This window comes from Neofelis nebulosa, chromosome 5 (genome assembly GCF_028018385.1).
Source record: "Neofelis nebulosa isolate mNeoNeb1 chromosome 5, mNeoNeb1.pri, whole genome shotgun sequence".
Classification (NCBI taxonomy): Eukaryota; Metazoa; Chordata; class Mammalia; order Carnivora; family Felidae; genus Neofelis; species Neofelis nebulosa.
In genome coordinates, this window is record NC_080786.1 from 6,444,957 (window position 1) to 6,469,410 (window position 24,454).

Sequence of the window (24,454 nt, forward strand, 5' to 3'; positions counted from 1 at the left end):
AAAGCATGGAACTCCTAGAGAAAAACAGGTGTTGGTGATGATTTTGGGGATTTGATACCAAGAGCAAAGGCAAGAAAAGCAAGTGGGACTATATCAAACTTAGAAGCTTCCACACAGCAAAGGGAAACGATCGACAAAACTGAGAGGCCAGGGGCCTGGGTCCCTCGGTTGAGCCTCTGACTCTTGATTTCGGCTGAGGTCATGATCTCACGGTTCCATTCGTGATTTTGAGCCCCTCGTGGGGCTCTGTGTTGGAGATACACAGCCCGCTTGGGATTCTCTCTTTGCCCCTCCCCGTGCTTTCTCTCTCTTTCTCTCTCTCTCAAATAAATTTCAGAAAACCAAAGAGGCAACCTATGGGATGGGAGAATATACATAAAAATCCTGTATCTGGGGGCACCTGGGTGATTCACTCGGTTGGGCGTCCGACTTTGGTTTAGGTCATGATCTCATGGTTCATGAGTTGGAGCCTCACGTCAGGCTCTGTGCTGACAGCTCAGAGCCTGGAACCTGCTTCACATTCTGTGTCTCCCTCTCTCTCTGCCCCTCCCCCACTCATGCTCGCTCACGCTCTCTCTCTCTCTCTCAAAAAATAAACATTAAAAAATTTTTTTTCAAAATCATATATCTGATAAGGAGTTAGCATCCAAAATATCTAAAGAACTCACACAACTCTGTAGTGAAAAGACAAACGGTGTGATGAAGAACATTTAACCATTAGCACAACACCCCCATTCAGAATACACACTGGCTGGGTGTATTTGCCTTGGTTTCCCCGAGTTAACTGACTTTAGTTCTAGGCTGCTCTGTGGGGAGAATGGAGTAGACAGCTGGGCCCTGCCCTCAGGGGCCCTTTGGCAGGAACATGTGCCACACACAGAACGGCTGGGTGGTTGAGGGTGTCAGTAGGAAGGAAGGAGAAGGGTCCCTGAGGCCTGAGGAGGGTGATGAGAAGGATCAGGCTGCCACTTGTGCTGCCCGTTCAGAGTCCCAGCCACAAAAGCACTTTTCTGAGATCAGCACCGATGTACAGAGCTTAGGGAGGGGTGTCCCCCGCCTCGGAAGGGGGACAGTTCAGGACCCAGCCTTGCTGAAGCACAGCAGAAGGAATAAGGAAGGGCCAACAGGAAACAGCCCAGCCTCTGGGATTGGTATTCCATGCACGGCTTCTGGTTTTATGTGTGAGATGGGAAGCAATGTTTTGTCCACGGCAACAGGCTTTGTTTTCCTTATGCCGGGAACACATGCCTCCAGGAGGGAGCTCGTGCACAGACTAGCAGCTTGAGGAACCAAAAAGAACCGATTCTGAAAAGCATGTTTTCATTTGTAACAGATGCATCCACGTGATGGGGGGTGCAGGGACAAGTGGAACCGGTGTTTCCCATCATCCCTTCTTCGGAAGGTGGTGCCCAGGCAGCTTTCACATTTTTTGCAGGAAGATATCTGGAGATGGATGGTATTGGACACTTCTCCAGCCCTGCCTTGCAGCCTCCTAACCCATCTGTTTGACCAGCTGCTGTGGCTTTTCAGTGTCACCTGGCCGCAGCCTGCCGGGGTGGGATCTCATTTCCCTCCCTTTCCGCCCAGGGCTTCTGTGACTCCGTGTTTGTGCTCTGCAAACCTGGAGGTCCAGGGAGTTAACATCCCACGGGACACCCTTCAGTAGCGGGGGCCTGTGGAGATGTGCCCCTCGCCCCATTCCCAAGTGGACAACCCCCAGATCCTTTACACGGCTCCTCGGACGCTGCCCACAGTGGTGACCAGCTTGACAATGTACCCTTGGGTGGCCTCTCCCTCCTCCCCACGTCCCCTTTCGTTTTCTGGGATCGCTTTCCCAAATAAGCCACCTGCACACGAACTCTGACTCTGGCTCTGTTTTTGGAGGCAACGGGGTCTGAGACATTTCTCTCCCAGGAGATGGCTTATTCTGATGTAAGTCCGAAATTTTGCTATAAGGAGCAAAATTTTCTTTCTAGGCCCCAGGAAAGCCCATCATTTATTTCAAACTTTTGGAACTAAGGTAAAGTCAGGGAACGGGGGGGAAAAAAGTGTCTCTTTTATAGCTGTGTTTTCTATGGGTCTGTCCAGCGGGTGTCCCCGATCTCTGGTCCCACAGCTGCCCTTGGAGGAGCCTTGGGGGCCATGCTTCTCAGGGGAGTTCCCTCCCCCTCACTGCCATTTTTTTGGTTTATTTTCTTTAGAAAGTTGACCTCTGCATTTGCATGTTGATTCTTCTTCTTCTTCTTTTTTTAATGTTTATTTTTGAGAGAGAGTGAGAGAGCACGCGCACAAGCAGGAGAGGGGCCGAGAGAGAGGGAGACAGAGGATCAGAAGCAGGCCAGCACAGGACTCTATGTGCGGCTTGAACTCAGAACCGTGAGATCATGAACTGAGCTGAATTCAGCGGCTTACCTGACTGAGCCACCCAGGCGCCCCGCATGTTTGGTTATTCTTAATCAGATTGCTGGGCTGATAGAATGAGTACGTAAGGCATTATGTCTTTTCCGTGAATTTGCTTACTGTGTGTCCACTGGTTATGTATTTACCATTAATGTTATACCAGAATGTGGAGCTTACGAAGAAAGTACAAGTTGGGGATTGGTGTGTTGCAGCTGCCTCTCAAAATCCACTGGTGTTCAAGGTAGTGGGATGACCTTAAATTTATAGTTCCAAGCCTGTGCTGGGTTCCTCTGGCTTTTTGTGAACAGGAGGGACATCCTGTTGCAACATCCCTTGGGAGTGATGTGAGTGCAGGCCCAGTGACCTGGGGCTTGTAGCATTCTTGCAACCTGAGGTTTGGACGGCTGTGAACAGGTGGGATTTGCTTCAGTAGGGCGTACTTGCTTCTCCTCCTCAGGGAGCCATTTCTTCCTACTACGTCCAGCGCTATGGATTTCCTCCAGGGTGCCAAGTGGTGGCCTTTACTGGGGACAACCCTGGTGAGTACCTTGCAGGATTTCACTCTCCCAAGTAGCCTGACTGGGTCCATTTGAGAATGTCAGCCAGTCCAGCCTCTTGACACCCTTCCTCCCTGGCCACCTGCCACACTGCTGGCCTGTAATCTGCCTCCTTGTACCTGCCTCACCTTGGTTCTGCCTCTGCCTCTGCCTTCTGGAGCCACTGAGGGCTGCCCCCTCCGCCCCAGGTGAGAACTGATCAGTGGCTAAGGCGGGTAGTCCTGCCCACCACCCCCCTTGCAACTGCCTTTTCTGTTCTAAGCTAAACCTCTCAGTTCCTCCAGCCCTTCCTCTGGGACATGGTCTTGGGTCTCCTCCCCATCATTTGCTCTATGGATATGAATTATTCCTCATCCGAACACCTTTCCCTCCCCCAGCCACTCCAGGAGGGTCATCAGGTCTCTGAAGAAAGGCCAGGTGGCCACACTGTACCACCAGACCGCTGCCCCTCAGCCCCACCCCCGGCAGCCCTTTCCCTAACGAGCCACCAAGTTAGGATTGCCAGGTAAATACAAATCCAGGCACAGGACACCCAGCGTAACTCCCATTTCAGAGGAACAACAAATAATAATGTAATATAAGTGCATCCCTGGCGATATCTGTATTTCACATGACCGCAAATGATTTTTTAGTGTAAGTACGTCCCAAAGCATGTTTCTCTGAAATTCAATTTAACTGAGTGTCCTCCACTTTCTCTGGCAACTCTACCCTAAATCACCCTCCTAGGCTCCTGCTCTGAGGAAGTGAGGGTCAAGTAACGTGGCCGAGGACCAGGGTCTGCTGTCCAAGGGAGGCTGACTTCCCTTCGCAGAGCCTCTCCTGCTTTCCTCCGTGGTCAGGGAACATGCGTGGCTCTCTGTTCTTTCTTTCTTTTTTTTAACTTTTTTAATGTTTATTTTTGAGAGAGGGAGACAAGAGAGAGCGAGCAGGGGAAGGGCAGAGAGAGGGAGACACAGAATCCAAAGCAGGCTCCAGGGTCCCAGCCGTCAGCACAGAGCCTGAGGGCGGGACTCAAACCCACCGACTGTGAGATCATGACCTGAGCCAAAGTCGAACGCTTAACCGACTGAGCCACCCCGGCACCCCGTGGCTGTCTGTTCTATTTCACTCTCCTCTGGAACACATTTCTTTCTATTTTCAGACTTCAGCCCTTCTCCCGGTTTCAACACCCACTAGCCTCCCTGTACTTTCCTTCTGTTGGCTGTGTAGACGAGCAGGATATGATCATCAAAAATAAATAGAGAGAGGCATGTGTGCCTAGGAGTGTAGTTGTATGCCTCGAAATAGAGCTGATGGCCCTGGCTAAAATTCATTCTTAATAACAGTGGCTATATTATTAGCAGTAGTACTCGATTCTATATTTTCTGCGGTGTCTGTGTATATTTCTGTGATGAGGGAAAAACATTTAAGTCACTGCTGTTCAGCCACTGCTACAAATAACACTCATGGTGTTCCTCAGTCTGCTTCCGGCCTGTCTGCTCTGGAGCTGAGGGGACAGCTAGCACGTCCCCGCCACGCTTGTGGCCGCATCTGTGACCTGTCTCTCCCGGGACAGCCGTGGCTCTGGTATCTGGGGGGATCCCCAGGAGCCAGACAAGGGCCCTTCCTGTCCCTGAGCAATTTCTGTAGACGATCGTGCGGAACCCTGTTGTCAAAGCACAGAACCAAACAGACTGGGTTTTGGAGGAAGGATCCCAGTGTTCCTGGTCCAAAGGTGAAGGAGAGGGAGGTAGACGCTGGTAGACAGTGGCCTGATTTCCACGGTGGCGAGGCATGAAGCCGCATGCTCTGTCCCTGGGTCGAGAGGCATCTCCAGCCTGCAGTGTGCGCGTTCTGGTGCCCCAGGCTCCCAGGGCCCACTCAGGCCCAGTTCCCATCAGCCCGAAAAGTTGGGAGGTCAGAGAAGAGCAGAGAACAGTTGGTCTATGAGCACCAATTTAGGAAAATTCTACAGTTTTGTGGGCCACGTCTATTTTCCTTTCAGAATGAAAATAACCTCACTGAGTCTCGTTAGGCAGTGTATATACTCGTATCTCCTCTATCAACTAGAAGCATGTCAGGAGGAAGAAGGGGCCTTTTTAACCACGGCAGTGAGCTTCTGGGCATGTTTGAGCAGGAATGACAAAAAAGCAGCTTTCCGATCCTTCCTCTTGGACCTCGGTTTCAGGCTGAATGTTAGAGATCCCAGGCAGGTAGCCCTTTAGTCGGTTCCTCCCCAAGTCTGGCCTTTAGTCTGCTGGTGTTTTATTCATTCATTCATTTATTTATTTATTTATTTATTTAATGTTTCTTTATTTCTGAGACAGAGAGAGACAGAACATGAGTTGGGGAGGGGCAGAGAGAGAGAGGGAGACATAGAATCTGAAGCAGGCTCCGAGCTGTCAGCACAGAGCCCGACGTGGGGCTCGAACTCACGAGCCCTGAGATCATGACCTGAGCCGAAGTCAGTGGCTCAACTGACTGAGCCACCCAGGCGCCCCGCTCTGCTGGCGTTTTAAATAATGTATTAGCTGCTCCCTCATTAAAACAGTAGGGGTAACAAGCAAACAGACTAACAGACGCTTGTGCTCTTTTTCTTACAAGGGATACCTCTTCATTGCAGGAAAAAAAAATTTTTTTAATACTGACGAACCAAAGGAAGGATGCAAAAATCATCCATAATCTCTTAACCCTGAGATAGCTACAGCTACAGTTTTGATGGCTATCCTTCCAACTTTCTTTCTATGCTTATAAGTAAACATATCTTATTTTAACTAACCCGGGCAATATTTTTGTGCAATATCATTTTAATGGTTGCCTACGGTCCAGTCGTCCCGCTTTATTTCCCCAGTCCCTGACAGTGGAGGCTGATGGGGCTTCCAGTGTTTGGGAACACATCCAAACACTGGATGTGTTTGTACTCAGCAGTACCCATGGCTGGTTGTACTCAGCAGAAGTGATTGAGTACATCTGTCCTTCCCACATCTCCTTTCACTCACTTATTCAGTCTCTTGACATTTAGTGAGTACCTACTGCATGCCAGACCTTTCAGCTCCAGAGTACATCAGTGAGCAAGGCAGATAAGAATTGCTCTTAGGGGCCTCATGTCTAAGGGGGACGGACAGTCCCCTTTACCTTCTGCTTGGGTGGAAGGAAGCCCCAACTCCTGCCTCACCTTGTGATATACTCTGTAGTGTGTATCCTGATGTCTTGACTTGGGCCCCTTGGTTCTTGGCACTCTTGTGAGCACCTGATGGTGGGGAGTTTGGGCCCCTTTAGAAGAAGCTGGGAAGCATGACCACAGGGACTCTACCCCCTGACCCCTGGGACCTTCCCTTGGGCCATCCTGAGCCCTCAACTCACCCTGTTCCTTCCTCTACCCTAGCATGTGGATTGGGGCAGGAGGTAGGGGCTGGCTCCCACCTGGAGGTGAGTGTGGTTTGCTTTGTGGCTCCGTGTGACTTCCAGCTAACCAGAGGCTCCCCTCCTATTCTCAGCGTCGCTGGCAGGCATGAGGCTGGAGGAAGGTGACATTGCGGTAAGGTGACTTCTCACACCTACAGGCGGAGCTAACTCTTCCTGCCCTAGGGGACAGGGGTTCTGGGCCCCAGTAACATCTTTGTTGTCTATTAGAGGGTCTGCTGGCCCCAAAAGGCAGCTGAAGGAGGGGATAGGAAGACCTAGGCCCCAGGATCTATTCGTATCTCCTCTGTTAGAAGGTCATGGCCTTTGCTGGCAGGTCCCCTTAACAGTGGCCAGTCTTGCTTGGTGCAGTGACAGAAGGGTCTGACCCTTCTGGGCCTAGTGGGAAAGTCATTGGGGAATCAGTTGTTACCCAAACCATTAGTTAGATGCAATTGTGGTTAAATTCTAAGAAACTGGCCTACAGTTTCCATGAGATCCTAAATCTGGTTGCTAACTTTGGACTTATCTGATGTGGGAGGGTCAGAAGGAGGTTTCTCCGAGGAAGGGACATTTAATCAGCGGTCGACGGCATCAGGAGTGACATGATGGGGGTCAGGGCTGGTACAGCTGAGCAGAGAGGCGCCTCACCTCTGCCCGTTTCTTCCCAGGTCAGCCTGGGCACCAGCGACACCCTATTTCTCTGGCTCCAGGAGCCCATGCCCGCCCTGGAAGGTCACATCTTCTGCAACCCCGTTGGCTCCCAGCACTACATGGCACTCCTCTGGTAGGCTTGGTGGGGAGGAGGGTGGTGTGGGCAGGTCCGGTACCATCTGGAGCCCTCAGGTCATTGTGCTCAGCAGCTGAGACCCCAGGACTCGTTGGGTCCTTCTGACAGCAGAGCTGGGTGGGGAAGAACCCGGCATCTGGAGTCCTCCCCAAACCCAGATTGCAGTCCCATCCTCAACACCTATATCTTGTGTGCAGATGTCACAGCACATGTGAGTCACACTTTGCTCATGAAATGGGAAGAATAAAAGGTTTACTTCGTAGCGTTGTTGTGACGTGCCTCGCACATGGTAGGCCTTCAACAAATGGTAGGAAGCACATCCTGCCTCCTGACAGTCGTCATGGAGGAAGTGTGCTCTGTACCCTGATCACAGGCCTTTGGAAACCCACTGGAAGCTACTCAGGGAAGTTTCTGAGCCTCCAGGCCCCAGGAACCATTGGAGAATATATAGGTCTATTAAGTTTACCAGCTCTGTTCCATCATCCGGGTGGTATGATGTATAGAAGCCACAGCTCCCTGTCTCTCCCTGGTATTTCTCCCTGTCTCTCGCTGGTATTTCAGGGCTGGTTGTGGCAACCGTACAAGAGCCCAAGACCAGTGCATTTCCCCGCAATTCCGAGGGGCCTTTGCTGGGCCCGATACCTTGCGGTCCAGCCTGACCTGCAGCCCTTCTCCCTCGGATTCTTCACCAAAATATGTGGATGCAGTCAGCAAGCACTGGGTCCCTCCCTCAGAGGTGTGTGTGCTTCTGCAGCTTTAAAAATGGCTCCCTCATGAGAGAGAAGATCCGTGATGAGTCAGCTTCCTGTTCCTGGAGTGAGTTCTCTGAGGCACTGCGGTCCACCGAGATGGGGAACGGCGGGAACCTGGGTAGGCTATTTGGTGATGCCTGGGCCTGTCAAGGGCAGCGGTTGCTGGCAGAAGGGACAGGGCCTAGGGCCTCGGGGGTATGGGGAGGTGAGGGCCATGGAGAAGCCAAGAGGAGCCCTACCTGTCTATCCTTCTGCCCCATGGGCCTTCCAGACTAGTGTGAGACCCCATGATCTGAGTAAGGTTGGGCCGTTCTCCATGCTTTGAGTGGAAGTCAGGCCATAACTGCATCTCTGTCCCCTCCGAGGCCCTGGTGACAACATCAGGGATGGCAGCCACGGCTCCTACTCTATCCCATTGTGTCCTCCACATGTAGCTTTCTGTCCCGGATGCAGGGTTCTGTTAGGAATGGTGGCTGGCCTTCTGAGCGGGGAGGAGACGTGTCTCCCTTGATCAAACCTGGGCTGGCATTTCAGGGCTGGTTGGGCAGCCGCCTCTGGCCCGGGCTGCAGGTGAGAGTAGGAAAAACCGTCTCTAAGAAAATGTAGCTCAGGGCCTTTCTTCCTGTCCTGCTGGAGAGCGGGAACCAAGGGTATTCCCCTGACTCTTCTGGCAGACCCAGATGTAGGGTCATTTCACCCTGTTCTTTTTTTTTTTTTATTTATTTTTGGGACAGAGAGAGACAGAGCATGAATGGGGGAGGGGCAGAGAGAGGGAGACACAGAATCGGAAACAGGCTCCAGGCTCCGAGCCATCAGCCCAGAGCCTGACGCGGGGCTCGAACTCACGGACTGCGAGATCGTGACCTGGCTGAAGTCGGTCGCTTAACCGACTGCGCCACCCAGGCGCCCCTCACCCTGTTCTTTACTAAGTCTTTGAGAAGCTTATCTTTTGTTTTTGATTCCTGACAGTGAATCTCTTCCCGGTCTTGTTTCAGGTTTTTATTTTGACGTAATGGAGATCACCCCTGAAATTATTGGGCGCCATAGGTTTAGTGCAGAAAACCACAAGGTACGTGTGGTTATTGGTATTGGAGAGAAATTGGCTCCATTTTTGAGTACTAAATTTAACAATCGCCTATCAGATTCTGCTGCTTTAGGGACGTCATGAATTTACTCACCTATTATTAGAGCAGTTTCTTTTTAAGTTTATTTATTTTGAGAGAGAGAGAGAAAGCAGGCAGGGGAGGGGTAGAGAGAGGGGGATTCCCAAGCAGGTTTTGCACCGGCAGCATGGAACCCGACACAGGGTTCAAACCCACGAACTGTGAGATCATGACCTGAGCCAAAGTCGGACGCTTAACCGACTGAGCCACCCAGGTGCCCCTAGAGCAAATGTTTTTGATGTGCCAGAGTGCATTTTAGTGCTGGGGAATCAGCAGGATCTAAGGCAGACATGCTTAGAAAGCAGAGTGCAAATCACCTGTGTCCACGCTGACTGTCACTGAGAGTCATAGAGACTGTTGACTTGGCCGACTTAACCCTGCACCCCCGAGGACTGACACTGTCTCCAGATCAGGAATTCCTTCCTGATGGAAAGCCTCTGGGACGGGAGGCACTAACATTTATTGAGGGCTGTTTAGCTCCAAGCACTGTGCTGATGGTTTCCTATATCCCTCATTTACTGCTCATAGCCTCTTGAGGTCCAGAGAGGCTAAATCATGTGCCCAAGTCACCAGGGCCTGGGTGGTGGAGGGGGGCCTCCAACCCCAGTCCTCCCTGGCCCTGAAGCTGCTATTTTGTTTCTCCTCCACCCTGTGGCCTTTCCTAGGTGGGGTCAGTAAGTCACTCTGTCTAGTAACTGTTACAGTTAGAGTAGGCATTGGATTTGTAGCTGATGAAGCCATTCTGTATTGGGTTATAAGTGGGAAGCTTTATATAAACTGTAGAAGGAAGGGGTTCATCTCGGTTTTCTGAGGAAGGATCAGAGAAGATACAGAGAAGGTATGCTTGTTCCCTTTTCCATAAACCCATCGAGGGCTAACAGGGAGAAGGTAGGGTCTATGCTGGTCACAGGGGCTCAGGCATGGGCAGAGCTTGGGTTGACACCCATCAGCAGCTGTGGGTCGTCAGCGTAAGCTGTAGGCTGTCACTTAGTGAGTATCAAACACCCAGACCAGACTCTGCCGTCTAATTGGGTCATTGTAACCACCCTGAGACACATTACCTCAGTGTTGTTAAGACCCCAGCAAGGTCTGCGTAACTTACTTGAGGTCACAGAGCTGAACCCTTGGCGGCCTGAGACTAGCCCTCTGATGCTCTGTTTCTCCAGAGCGAACATGCATGAGGCTGGGAGTGTGTGTGTGTGTGAGTGATGTGTTTGTGTGACAGATGCTTAGTTGGTTGAGCCGCACCGGAGGTCTGAGTCACGGTTTCTGAATCTGGGCTGTCATTTAAAAAGACAACACACACACACACAATGAAGGGAAAACAAGGAATCTTCACTCTGTGCCTGCTTTCTCTTGGGGACAGGTCCCAGCATTCCCCAAGGATGTGGAGATCCGAGCACTGATTGAAGGGCAGTTCATGGCCAAGAGGATTCATGCCGAGGGCTTGGGCTACCGAGTCAGTAAGTGAGCTGCTCGCGGGCTGTGTTCTGGGGCACGGACCCTCATACCCTGGGGTGCCTGAGACCCTTCCCAACCTCCAGGCCAGGCCTCACAGATTTGTTGTGGCTTCATCACAAGGGCAGGAGGGACATGGAGCCTGGCCCCCGTGGCGGGGGGAGGTGAGTCAGGAGGGCCTGTGGGTAGACAGGGACTAGGAGGCAGGCTATTCTGCTTCTCTGCTCTGTCCCCATGAGCCTGGCCTCCTGGTGAGTAGCTGTAGCACTTGGAGACCTTTCTGTAACCTGAACCTCCAAGATGCCCCAAGCTCTGGACCCTGAGGACATGGGCAGTGCAGGTGGGAAAGGCCTAGGTGGGATCCATCTGCCCTGGGGCGGCCCTGTCCAGCACTGCGGGTCTATCGGGGACGAATGGGGATACAGAACCACTATTGAAACCAGAGGTCTGGAAAGGAAAGGCAGAGCGGGGTGGGTTGGGGAGAGGGGCACCTGTGGGGAGAAGGGGATTTCTAAGAACTTGAGCTCCGGAATGGGCAGCTTTAGGTCCGTGAACTTCCCCTTAACTGCTGGCACTGGAGTGCCTAGGGCGGGGCTTCTGCCGGGAGGGTGTATTTGTCCCCCTGGGCACCTGAAGCCTCTGCTTGAGCTCCAACTCATGATACTTTTATGGACAATCTGAGTTCTGTGTCGTATGTTTTATGTCTTTGAACCAACCAAGTCCGAGGATACTATAGCAGTAAGCATTAGGGAAGCCTTTTTGCGAAGCTGTCGTGCAGCATCTGCTAAAGCCACACACACACCTTCCAGCAGCCTCGCCTCTTGGCGAATGCATAACAGAAATGTGTACATGTGTTCTCTGAAGACGTCCGAGAGAACATTCATCGTGGCACGGTGCTTAATAGCCCTGCCCTGGAACCCAACGCCCATCGATAGCAGGCAGGATAAGTGTGTGGGGGGTATTCATGCAATGTGATACTACACAGAAACGAAAATCAACCAGCCCCCACTAGCTGCAGCAGAAGTGGCGAACCTCATCAATGTAAGTCGGTGGAACAAAAGAAGCCAGACACAAAAGTGCATGCGGCGGGATTCCGTGTCCATCAAGCTCAAAACCAGACAACACGATTTGCAGTCACTGGAAGCCAGGACAGTTAGCAGCTACCTTTCAGGAGAGGGCCTCTGGGGTGCTCGTGGTGCTCTCTTTCCTGAGTTCCACGAGGTGTGTTGAGTTTGTGAGAATACGTCAGGCTGTCGGCTTATGAGGGGTTACGTACATTTTTCAGGATGGATGTGTGTCCACCACAAGTTTTATTTATTATTTATTTATTTATTAAGAGAACATGTATGAGCCAGGGAGGGGCAGAGAGAGAGAGAGAGAGAGAGGGAGAGAGAGAGAATCCAAAGTAGGCTCCGTGTGGTCAGCATGGTGCCCAATGTGGGGCTCGAACTCCCGAACTGTGAGATCATGACCTGAGCTGAAACCAAGAGTTGGACACTTAACTGACTGAACCACCCAGGCGCCCTCATCACAGATTTTCAAATAAATAAAATAAGCATTATACACATTCCCATTTCTTTCCATTGCATCCCTCAAAGCGTAAAAAGAAATTCCCTGAAGGTCTCCAAAGCTTCCAGAATCCCCAGAAAAGAGAGATCGGTGAACAGGGCGGGGGATGGTGCTGAGGTTGGCACCCAGTGCCTGGCACGGAGGGTCCTCCAGCCATCAGGAGGGGACACGTTGTGGGGGGCTGTCCCCAACAGTGGGCAGGAAGAGGCCGTGAGAGCAGAGAAGTCCTTCCGGGCACCGGAGGGCTGATGGGATAATGTCATCATTCCCAGCCTTTAAAGAATTCTTGGTGCAAAACCACATAGAGTTACTTATCCTCTTAGCAAAAGCTTAAGAGCAGCTATCAAACCTGTCTTGCCAGCTCTGCTGGGCACCTTCCAAATAAGATTACGTAAACGAACATGCTTGCAACCAGAAAGGGCTGCACAAACACGAGGCATCATTCTCCCCCAGCTGTGGTGTGGAGTGCCTCGTGTTCTTAGGGGACTTGCTTCTGTAACTCTGTTACCTTCATGAATTCATCCGTGTGAATTAGCGTAGCTATTAGTCGTTCGTTCTCACTGCACTGGAGTATTCCATCACGTGCTTGTGCTACGATCGACTTCTCTGGTCTTCTGTGGTGTAGGTTTGCTCTTGCCGGTTCAGTATTAGGAACCGTGGGCTGCTGTCAGTCTTGTAAATGTCCGTGGCTGATTCTTCCTCATTTCGTCTCTTCTGTGTAACAGGTGTTGGTAGTAAAGTGACAACCTGAGTACGGATTTTGTTTCTAGAGCCTGTTGCGTTTGGCTATTACAGCGTTTAGTTATTCAGTCAAATACCTCTGCCCGAGCGGGTGCCGGTGCTGCCTTACTCTGGCCTCATGCGCTCGGTTACTCCCTTCTGGCCCTGCAGGCATTTCCACCGTTGGCCCCTGAGCCTATAGGCTCTACCTCTTTTTCTAGTAATCAACGTTTAAAATCCAACATAGGGGGCGCCTGGGTGGCTCAGTCGGCTAAGCTCAGACCACGATGACACAGTTTGTGAGTTCCAGCCCTGCACGGGTCATGCTGCTGTCAGCGCAGGGCCCACTTCAGATCCTCTGTCTCCGTCTCTCTCTCCCCATCATGTGTGCTTGCGCACGTGCTCTCTTTCTCTCTCAAAAATTAACAAACGTTTAAAAAATTTCTCGAAACAGATACTCACATTTATTGCTTTTGATCAGTGTTTAGAATTTATATTCTACTCAGTGGTGATGGTCTCCACTGAAAGACATTATGTTCCCTCTCTACTCTCCTGTCTTTACCTCCCATTTTCCAGTTCCAGAAATGTTACTGTTCAGTGTGCACTATGCATCAGTAATTACTTAAATTATACACTTGGTTGCTTTCTTTGATTACCGCTATTTATTAGATCACACATCTAAGCGGTTTTGTATTTGTATTTCATCTTTGCTTCAGGACATCCTTGACCCTTCTTTCATGTAGATGTGGGAGTGTGGGGGATGCTCTCAGACTGTATGAAAATACTTCAATTTTGCTTTCACACTCAAATAATACTTAACTGACTGAGCCACCCAAGTGCCCCTGTCTCAAAATAAATAAACTTTAAAACAAAACAAAACAATGTTTTGTCCTCTTCTGACTTTTAGTGTTGCCAGTGAGAGGCCCATCTGAATGGTATTTTTGTCTCTGCAGAATCTTCTAGAATCTTTTCTTAGGGTTTTGAAATCTCTCAGTTAAAGTTTAGGTCTCAGCCTTCTTCCTTCATTGTGGTGAGCGCTCATTTCATTAGGATATATCTGACATTTTCTAGCTTGAGGAAATTTATCACATTATTTCTCTGATGATTTCTTTCCCTTCATTTTCTCTGTTCTTTTTACTAGAATTCATATTGACTGGTGGTTTTCAACAGAGGCAGTTTTGCCCCCCCGAGGATATTTGACAATATCTGGAGACCTTTTTGGTGTCGCAGACGGGGAGTGCTGCTCTCGTGGGCAGAGGCCGGGGTGCCACCGCCCATTCCACAGTGCACATGCCAGCCCTCCACAGCAAAGAATTATCCAGTCCGAATGCCACCTGTGCCAAGGTTGAGACACCCTGTACTGGACCAGCTGTTGGCCCTCTGGCCCTAATTTTGCTTTGCTTTGTTTCATCACAGAACTTGTCACTATCATGCTCTATTTTCTAATTTATCTACCTGTTTATGGTCTGTCCTTCCTCAACTAGAAGGTGAGCTCCCTGAGAGGAAGGGTCTCCTCTGTCTTGTTAGACCACCTGTTCCCACCTCTTAAACCACTCCCCAGTGGTAACTGGGCTCTCCCTAAATATTTGTAGAATTAATAACTAAAAGGATACTTTTCTCAACTGTCTTGGCTGTGGGTTCACAGTACTGAATGAGTAACTGGGTCTCAGTCTAGACAGCAAGCCTGGGTTCCTGTTCAAGTGCAAGATCCCTTCTTAGCCCCGTGCCCCCCACCCACACCCCACCTACCCCAGCAGGAGGGCAGCCTAGAGAGGCTGTGACAGTAGATGGGGTGACAACAGACACCAGATTTTTTTTTTTTAAGTTTTTATTTATTTATTTTGAGAGAGACAGACAATGCGAATCGGGGAGGGGCAGAGAGAGAGAGGGAGAGAGAATCCCAAGCAGACTCCACAGTCAGTGCAGAGCTCGATGCAGGGCTCGAACTCACAAAACCACTGGATCGTGACCTGAGCAGAAACCAAGAGTCCAACACTTAACCGACTGAGCCACCCAGGCTCCCTGACCACAGGCAGATTTAAGTTGAATCTTCTAAGCATTGTACAAGCTTAGAAGCTGGAGTCCTCTCTACAAAGGCTCTCCACATGCCGCAATCAGCAGGATTTTTTATTCTGCTTAGAAGGTGAATGTAGGGTATTTCTCTGATGGGTGCATGTCTGTCCCTTTTCACGTCTGCCCTGGCAGCTCAATGTTACTCAAGTTCAGCTTTTCCTCAGGCCCTCCAGGCACCCTCTGCAGGTACCACCTCTGGAGGGCAGGTCTTTAGCTTGAGGTCAGGTGCTGCTGCTGCTCATTGGAAGTGGGTAGACAGAGAGGCTGAGTCTCACATTTCTGAAATCATTGGTCTACTCTCAGTGCATCCCCACCAACACTTGGCATTAAGCACCTTTGAATCTTTTGTAATCTGATGGATGGAAACTAGTATCCCAGTGTTGGTTTAATTTGTGTTTATTTTCATTAATAACGAGTTTGAACAGCTTTTGTAACTTTGGTTTTTCTCTCTGTGAATTGGCTGGTTATATCCTTCATCATTTTCCCCGTATTGTATTTCCCTTCTTACTCTTTTTTTTTAATTAATTTTTTTAACAATTTATTTATTTTGCGAGACAGAGACAGAGCGTGAGCAGGGGAAGGCAGAGAGAGGAAGACACGAAATCCAAAGCAGGCTCCAGGCTCTGAGCTGTCAGCTCAGAGCCCAACACAGGGCTCGAACCCATGAACTGTGAGATCATGACCTGAGCCAAAGTCGGAGCTTCAAACACTTAGATCCTTGTCTGCTTTCTGTGTTGCAAACATCTCCTGTCATTTGTCTGTTAACCTTATTTATAGTGTCGGCAACTGAACAAAATTTTGATTAAATGAAACCCACCAATTTTTCATCTTAAATTTTATGCTTTTGAGATATTGTTTAAGACGTTTTACCATTGCCACAGAAGTGTTTGTTTTTTTTTTTTTACATTTTGTACTGTTAGTGTAACTTCCACATTTAGGACTCTGATCCATCTGGAGTTCACCTTTATGAATGGTGTAAATTGGGTTCTGGCTTAATTTTTTTTCATATGGTGACTCAGTTCTCTTTTCCTGTATTATCTGTAGTGCCCTCTTTATCATTTATCAGGTTTTTATATATACATGAGTCTCTCAGGGCAGCCGCGTGGCTCAGTCAGTTACATGTCTGACTCTTATACCGACTCAGGTCATGATCTCACAGTCGTGGGATTAAGCCCCACATTGGGCTCAGCACTGAGCATGGAGCCTTCTTAAGATTCTCTCTCCCTCTTTCTCTGCCCCTCTCTCCCTAGTACTCTCTAACTCGCTCAAAATAAATAAACAGCAAAAAAAAAAAAAAAAAAAAAGAGGGGCGCCTGGGTGGCTCAGTCGGTTGAGCGTCCGACTTCAGCTCAGGTCGCAATCTCGCGGTCCGTGAGTTCGAGCCCCGCATCCGGCTCTGGGCTGATGGCTCAGAGCCTGGAGCCTGCTTCCGATTCTGTGTCTCCCTCTCTCTCTGCTCCTCCTCCGTTCATGCTCTGTCTCTCTCTCTCTGTCTCAAAAATAAATAAGCGTTAAAAAAAAAAAAAAAAGAAAGAAACCTTTCTACATGGGTCTCTCTCCACACCCCCTTTTCCACTCCACTGGCTTATTGGTCTGTTCTTGGGACAAACTATTATGTACTGCGGTTTTGTAGTTGTATTAGTTGTCCAGAGCTGTGTAACACAGACTGGACAAAATATTTATTTTCTCAGAATCCTGGAGGCTAAAAATCTGAGGTCAAGGTGTCAGCAGGGTTGGTTTTTCTGAGGTCTCTCTCCTCGGCTTATAGATGCCTGTGACTTGACATGGTTTTCCCTCTGTGTGTCCTTCTTATAAGAACAGTAGCCATGTTGGATTAGAGCCCAACCTAGTGGCCTCATTTTATTTATTTGTTTTTTTAAATTTACATCCAAGTTAATGTATAGTGCAATAATGATTTCAGGAGTAGATGCCAGTGATTCATACCCTATGTATAACACCCAGTGCTCATCCCTTAATAAGTGACCTCCTTAATGCCCATCACCCATTTAGCCCATCCCCCTCCCACAACCCCTCCCGCAACCCTGTTTGTTGTCTATATTTAAGAGTCTCTTATGTTTTGTCCCCCTCCTTGTTTTTATATTATTTTTGCTCCCTTCCCTTATGTTCATCTGTATCTTAAATTCCTCATATCAGTGAAATCATGTAATATCTGTATTTCTCTGACGAATTTCTCTTAGCATAATACTCTTTAGTTCCATCCACGTAGTTGTAAATGATAAGATTTCATTTTTTTTGATTGCTAAGTAATACTCCATTGTATATATACCACATCTTCTCTATCCATTCATCCATCTATGGATGTTTGGGCTCTTTCCATATTTTGGCTATTGTCAATAGCGCTGCTATAAACACTAAGGTGCATGGACCCCTTTGAAACAGCATACCTGTATCCCTTGGAGAAATACCTAGTTGTGCAGTTGCTGGGTCATAAGGTGGTTGTGTTTTTAAGTTTTTTCCGCTATTTTCCACACTATTTTCCAGAGTGGCTGCACCAGTTTGCATTACTACCAGCCATGCAAAAGAGATCTTCTTTCTCTGCATTCTTGCCAATGTCTGTTGTTGCCTGAGTTGTTAATGTTAGCCATTCTGACAGGTGTGAGGTGGTATCTCATTGTGGTTTTGATTTGTATTTCCCTGATGATGAGTGAGGTTGAGCCTTTTTTCATGTGTCGGTTGGCCATCTGGATGTCTTCCTTGGAGAAGTGTCTATTCATGTCTTTTGCCCATTTCTTCACTGGATTATTTGTTTTTTGGGTGTTGAGTTTGGTAAGTTCTTTATAGATTTTGGATACTAACCCTTTATCTGCTATGTTGTTTGCAAATATTTTCTCCCATACCATCGGTTGCCTTTCAGTTTTGCTGATTGTTTCCTTTGTTGTGCAGAAGCTTTTTATTTTGATGAGGTCCCAATAGTTCATTTTTGCTTTTGTTTCCCTTGCCTCCGGAGATGTGTTGAGTAAGAAGTTGCTGCGACCAAGGTCAAAGAGGTTTTTCCTTCTTTCTCCTTGAGGATTTTGATGGCTTCCTGTCTTACATTTAGGTCTTTCATCCATTTTGAATTTATTTTTGGATATGGTGTAAGAAAGTGGTCCAGGTTCATTCTTCTTCACGCCTCTGCCCAGTTTTCCCAGCACCATTTGCTGAAGAGACTGTCTTTATTCTATTGGATGTTCTTTCCTGCTTTGTCAAAGATTAGTTGGCCATATGTTTGTGGGTCCATTTCTAGGTTCTCTGTTCCGTTGATCTGAGTGTCTGTTTTGGTGCCAGTACCATACTGTCTTGATGAGTACAGCTTTGTAATACAGCTTGAAGTCTGGGATTGTGATGCCTCCAGCTTTAATTTTCTTTTTCAGGATTGCTTTGGCTATTCAGGGTCTTTAATGGTTCCATACAAATTTTAGGATTGTTTGTTCTAGCCCTGTGAAGAATGCTGGTGTTATTTTGATAGGGATTGCATTGAATATGTAGATTGCTTTGGGTAGTATCAACATTTTAACAATATTTATTCTTCCAATCCATGAGCATGGAGCATTTTTCTATTTTTTTTGTGTGTGTCTTCTTCAATTTCTTTCATAAGCTTTCTATAGTTTTCAGTGTACAGATTTTTCACCTCCTTGGTTAGGTTTATTCCTAGGTATTTTACGGTTTTTGGTGCAGTTGTAAATGGGGTCGATTCCTTGATTTCTCTTTCTGTTGCTTCATTATTGGCATATACAAATGCAACCAATTTCTGTGCATTCACTGTATATCCTGCAACTTTGCTGAATTCATGGACCAGTTCTAGCAGTTTTTTGGTGGAATCTTTTGGGTTTTCCATATAGAGTATCATGTCCATCTGCAAAGTTTGACTTCCTTCTTGCCGATTTGGATGCCTTTTATTACTTTGTGTTGTCTGATCGCTGAGGCTAGGACTTAAGTACTATGTTGAATAACAGTGGCGAGAGTGGACATCCCTGTCATGTTCCTGACCTTAGATGGAAAACTCTCAGTTTGTCCCCATTGAGGATGATATTCGTGGTAGGTCTTTCATATGACTTTTAAGATCTTGAAGTATGATCCTTCTATCCTTACTGTCTTGAGGGTTTTTATCAAGAAAGGATGCTGTATTTTGTCAAATGCTTTTTCTGCATCTATCGAGAGGATCATGTGGTTCTTATGCTTTCTTTTATTAGTGTGATGTATCACGATGATTGATTTGCAGGTATTGAACCACCCCTGCAGCCCAGGAATAAATCCCACTTGATCATGGTGAATAATTCTTTTAATGTATTTTTAGATCTGGTTGGCTAGTATCTTGTTGAGGATTTTTGCATCCATGTTCATCAGGGAAGTTGGTCTGTAGTTCTCCTTTTTAGTGGGGTTTTTGGTTTTGGAAAAAAGGTAATGCTGGCTTCATAGAATGAGTTTGGGAGTTTTCCTTCCATTTCTATTTTTTGGAACAGCTTCAAAAGAATAGGTGTTAACTCTTCTTTAAATGTTTGGTAGAATTCCCCTGGAAAGCCATCTGTCCCTGGACTCTTGTTTTTTTGGGAGGTTTTTGATTACTAATTCAATTTCTTTACTGGTTATGGGTCTTCAAATTTTCTATTTCTTCTTGTTTCAGTTTTGGTAGTTTATATGTTTCCAGGAATTTGTCAGTTTCTTCCAGATTGCCCATTTTATTGGCGTATAATGCTGATAATATTCTCTTATTATTGTTTGTATCTCTGCAGTGTTGGTTGTGATCTCTCCTCTTTCATTCATGATTTTATTTATTTGGGTCCTTTTTTTTTTTTTCTTTTCTTTTTGATCAAACTGGCTAGGGGTTTATCAATCTTGTTAATTCTTTTAAACATGGTTCTTTGAAACTGGTTTCATTTTTCTGTTCTACTGTTTTTTGGGTTTCGATAGCATTGATTTCTGCTCTAATCCTTATTATTTACTGTCTTCTGCTAGTTTTGGGTTTTATTTGCTGTTCTTTTTCCAGCTCTTTCAGGTGTATGGTTAGGTTGTGCATCTGAGACCTTTCTTCCTTCTTTAGGAAGGTCTGGATTGCTATATACTTTCCTCTTATGACCGCCTTTGCTGCATCCCAGAGGTTTTGGGTTGTGGTGTTATCATTTTCATTGGCTTCCATTACTTTTTTTTATTATTTTTTAACAGTTTTTTTTTTAATTTTTTTTAACGTTTTTTATTTATTTTTGAGACAGAGAGAGACAGAGCATGAATGGGGGAAGGGCAGAGAGAGAGGGAAACAGAATCGGAAGCAGGCTCCAGGCTCTGAGCCATCAGCCCAGAGCCCGACGCGGAGCTCGAACTCACGGACCGTGAGATCGTGACCTGAGCTGAAGTCGGACGCTTAACCGACTGAGCCACCCAGGCTCCCCGGCTTCCATTACTTTTTAATTTCTTCTTTAACTTCCTGGTTAACCCATTCATTCTTTAGTAGGATATTCTTTAGTCTCCAAGTATTTGTTGTCTTAACAAGTTTTTTCTTGTGGTTGATTTTGAGTTTCATAGTATTGTGGTCTGAAAATATGCACGATATGATCTTGATCTTTTTGAGGGTTGATTTGTGTCCCAGTGTGTGATCCATTCTGGAGAATGTTCCTTGTGCACTCAAGAAGAATTTGTATTCTGCTGCTATAGGATGAAATGTTCTGAATATATCTGTTAAGTCCATCTGGTCCAGTGTGTCATTCAAAGCCATTGTTTCCTTGTTGATTTTCTGTTTAGGTGATCTGTCCATTGTTGTAAGTGGAGTGTTAAAGTCCCCTACTATTATGGTATTATTATCAATGAGTTTCTGTAGGTTTGCGATTAATTGATTTATATATTTGGGTACTCCCATATTTGGAACATCTTTGTTTACAATTGTTAGATCTTCTTGGTGGATAGACCCCTTAATTATGATATAATGCCCTTCTTCATCTTTTGTTACAGGCTTTACTTTAAAATCTAGGTTGTCTGATATAAGTATGGCTACTCTGGCTTTCTTTTGGTGACCATTAGCATGGTATATGGTTCTCCATTCCCTTACTTTCAATCTGAAGGTGTCTTTAGGTCTAAAATGGGTCTCTTGTAAAAAACATATAGATGGATCTTGTTTTCTTATCCATTCCGTTACCCTGTGTCTTCTGATTGGAGTGCTTAGTCCACTGAAATTTAGAGTGAGTACTGAAAGATATGAATTTATTGCCATTATGTTGCCTGTAGAGTTGGAGTTTCTGGTGGTGTTCTCTGGTCCTTTCTAGCCTTTGTTGCTTTTGGTCTTTTTTTTTTTCTTTTTTTCATCTTTTCTCCCCTCAGAGAGTCCCCCTTAAAATTTCTTGCAGGGCTGTTTTAATGGCCACAACTCCTTTAGTTCTTGTTTGTCTGGGAGACTTTTTATCTCTCCTTCTATTTTGAATGACAGCCTTGCTGTATAAAGAATTCTTGGTTGCAGGGGCATCTGGGTGGCTCAGTTGGTTGAGTGTCCAACTTCAGCTCAGGTCGTGATCTCATTGTCTGTGGGTTCCAGCCTCGCATTGGGCTCTGTGCTGACAGTGCAGAGCCTGGAGCCTGATTTGGATTCTGTGTCTCCCTCTCTCTCTGACCTCCCATCTCTGGGTTCCATCCCTCCCATCCCTCCTCATGCTCTGTCTCTCTCCATCTCAAAAATGAATAAACGTTAAAAAAATCATTTTAAAAAGAATTCTTGGTTCCATATTTTTCTGATTCAGCACATTGAATATATCCTGCCACTCCTTTCTGGTCTGCCAAGTTGCTGTGGATAGGTCTGCTGCGAACCTGATCTGTCTTCCCTTGTAGATTAAGGACTTTTTTCTCTTTCTGCTTTCATGATTCTTTCCTTGCCTAAGTATTTTGTGAGTTAGACTATGATATGCCTTGTTGATGGTTGGATTTTGTTGAATCTAATGGGAGTTCTCTGTGCTTCCTGGATTTTGATGTCTGTGTGTTTACCCAGATTGGAAAGTTTTCCACTATGGTTTGCTCACATAAACCTTCTACCCCTTTTTCTCTTTCTTCATCTTCTGGGACCCCTATGAGTCAGATATTATTCCTTTTTAATGAGTCATTGAGTTCACTAATTCTTATATCGTGCTCTTTTGCCTCACTTTCCCTCTTTTTTTCTGCTTCATTATTCTTCATAAGTTTGTCTTCTATATTGCTGATTCATTGCTCTGCTTCTTCCATCCTTGCCGCCATGGCATCGATCTGAGATTTCATCTTAGTTATAGCATTTTTAATTTCATCCTGACTAGAGTTCACTCCTTTTATCTCCCCAGAAAGGGACTCGATGCTTTTTTCAACCCCAGCTACTATTCTTATTATTGTGATTCTAAATTCTGGTTCAGGCTTCTTGCTTGTATCTGTGTTAAGTCCCTGGCTGTCATTTTGTCCTGTTTTTTCTTTTCAGGTTAATTCCTCTGTTTCATCATTTTGAAGGAAAAAAAGGAATTAATAAAGAAAAAAAATTAAAAATTAAAAAAACATATAAAAAACTAATAAAGGATGTTAGATCCTAGGTGTGTTTTGGTCTGGTTGTTGAAAGCTTGATAGATTAGAGAAAAAAGGGAAAGATAAGAAAAGGAAAAAGGGGGGAGGGGGAGAAAGCTTTTGAAAATTTAAAAAAATACAATAAAATAGAATAAAATGAAATGATGAAGGTAAAAATAGAATTTAAAAATTTACAAAGAAGTAAAAAATATAGTAGAGAAAAATCTTTTTTATAAAAACAGAAAATAAGGGGTGCTTGGGTGGCTCAGTTGGTTAAGCAACCAACGTCAGCTCAGGTCATGATCTCACAGTTCGTAGGTTTGGGCCTGACGTCGGGCTCTGTGCTGACAGCTCAGAGCCTAGAGCCTGCTTCAGGTTCTGTGTCTCCCTTCTCTCTGCCCCTCCCCTGCTCGTGTTTTGTCTGTCTCTCTCAAAAATAAATAACAAAAATTAAGAAAAGTCCAATTGGAATTTCTGTTTAGGATGCAATGAATTTATAGATTAATTTGCAAAAAAAAATAACACTTCTATGATATTAATTCAAACCCATCCAAGACCATGGAATATCTTTTAATTTACTTAGATATTCCCTTTTGTACTTTATTATTATTTTTAATGTTTATTAATTTTTGAGAGAGAGAGAAAAAGCATGAGCAGGGGCGGGGCAGAGAGAGGGAGACGTAGAATCCGAAGCATGCTTCAGGCTCCCAGCTGTCAGCACAGTCTGACATCAGGCTCGAACTCACAAACTGTGAGATCATGACCTGAGCTGAAGTTGGAGGCTTAACCCACTGAGCCCCCCAGGCACCCCTCCTTTTTGTACTTTAATAACAGTTTCAATTGCTTTCCTCATAGAGACTTTTGAATTTTTTGCTAAAGTATATCCTCACTAGATTACATTTCTGGTTGCCAATGTGAATAGTAATTTATTTTCTATCACATTTACTAATTGATTATTGCTAAAAATGCCATTGATTATTGTATATGGCAGCCTTATTACACTTTAATTGGTTTGCTTATTTAAAATTCTTCCAATTAGATAGTTTATTGTCTGTAAATAATGGTAGTTTTTTTTCTGTTTTTTCAATCCTTAAATATTTAATTATTTATTTATTTATTTATTTATTTGTCTTATAGGTATGGCTAACATAACTAGTACTATGTAACAGTGTACTAGATAGTATGAGTCTTTGTTTTGTTCCTACTATTAGTTATCTATTGCTGTGTAACAAATTACCTCAAGACTTAGAAACTTAGGGGCGCCTGGGTGGCTCAGTCAGTTGAGCGTCTGACTTTGGCTCAGGTCATGATCTCATAGTTTGAGTTCAAGCCCCACATCAGGCTCTCTGCTGTCAGCTCAGAGCCTGCTTCGGATCCTCTGTTTCCCTCTCTACCCCTCCCCTGCTCACTCGCTCTCTCTCTGTCAAAAATAAATAAACATTAAAGAAAATATTTTTTAAAAGACTTAGCAGCTTCAAAAAACAATGAGCATTTATTATCTTGCATGGTTTCTGTGGGTCAAGAATTTGGGATTAGCATAATTTAGTAGTTCTGGCTGAGGTCTCTTATAAGGTTGAAGTCAGTATGTCATCTGGGGCTGCAGTCGTCTGAAGGCTCGACTGCAGTAGTCATCTGAAGTAGTCATCTGAAGGCATGAATGAGTAGGATCTCCTTTCCAGGTGGCCAGCTCACATTGTTATTGACAGGAAGCTGCAATTCCTCACCCTGTAGACATCTCCAGGGGACTGCTTGAATGTCTTCATGACATGGCAATTAGTAGCACCCAAAGCGAGGGATCCAAGAGTGATCTATAATAGAAGCCTCAGTGTCCTTTATGACCTAGACTTGGAACTCACACTCCACATTTTACACAATATCCCACTGGCCACATGAGTCAGCCTTACTGAATGTGAGAGGGAATGACATGACAGTAAAAATATCTGGAGGCAGGGGTCATTTGGAATCCATTTTTGGGGGTCTGAGAGGCACAGCAGTCTTAAAGAAGATACTTCTGTTTTGTTAAGAGTGATGTTTGTTGTAAATTTTGGATATATGGCCTTTATTAATTTAAGTATGTTCCCTTCTCTTCCT

At 46.1% G+C, this 24,454-nt stretch overlaps 1 protein-coding gene across 5 annotated transcripts in view; it reads left to right on the forward strand.

Annotated features, from left to right (window-relative positions):
- XYLB (xylulokinase) overlaps positions 1-24,454 on the forward strand; it is a 70,787-nt gene that overhangs the window by 22,767 nt on the left and 23,566 nt on the right. For all 5 annotated transcript variants that reach the window (XM_058729434.1, XM_058729429.1, XM_058729430.1 and 2 more), the window contains exons 10-15: positions 2,858-2,939; positions 6,434-6,474; positions 7,010-7,125; positions 7,883-7,998; positions 8,876-8,949; positions 10,410-10,506. In XM_058729434.1, the coding sequence (XP_058585417.1) occupies positions 2,858-2,939; positions 6,434-6,474; positions 7,010-7,125; positions 7,883-7,998; positions 8,876-8,949; positions 10,410-10,506 (526 nt within the window). The remainder of the gene's footprint in view (positions 1-2,857; positions 2,940-6,433; positions 6,475-7,009; positions 7,126-7,882; positions 7,999-8,875; positions 8,950-10,409; positions 10,507-24,454) is intronic.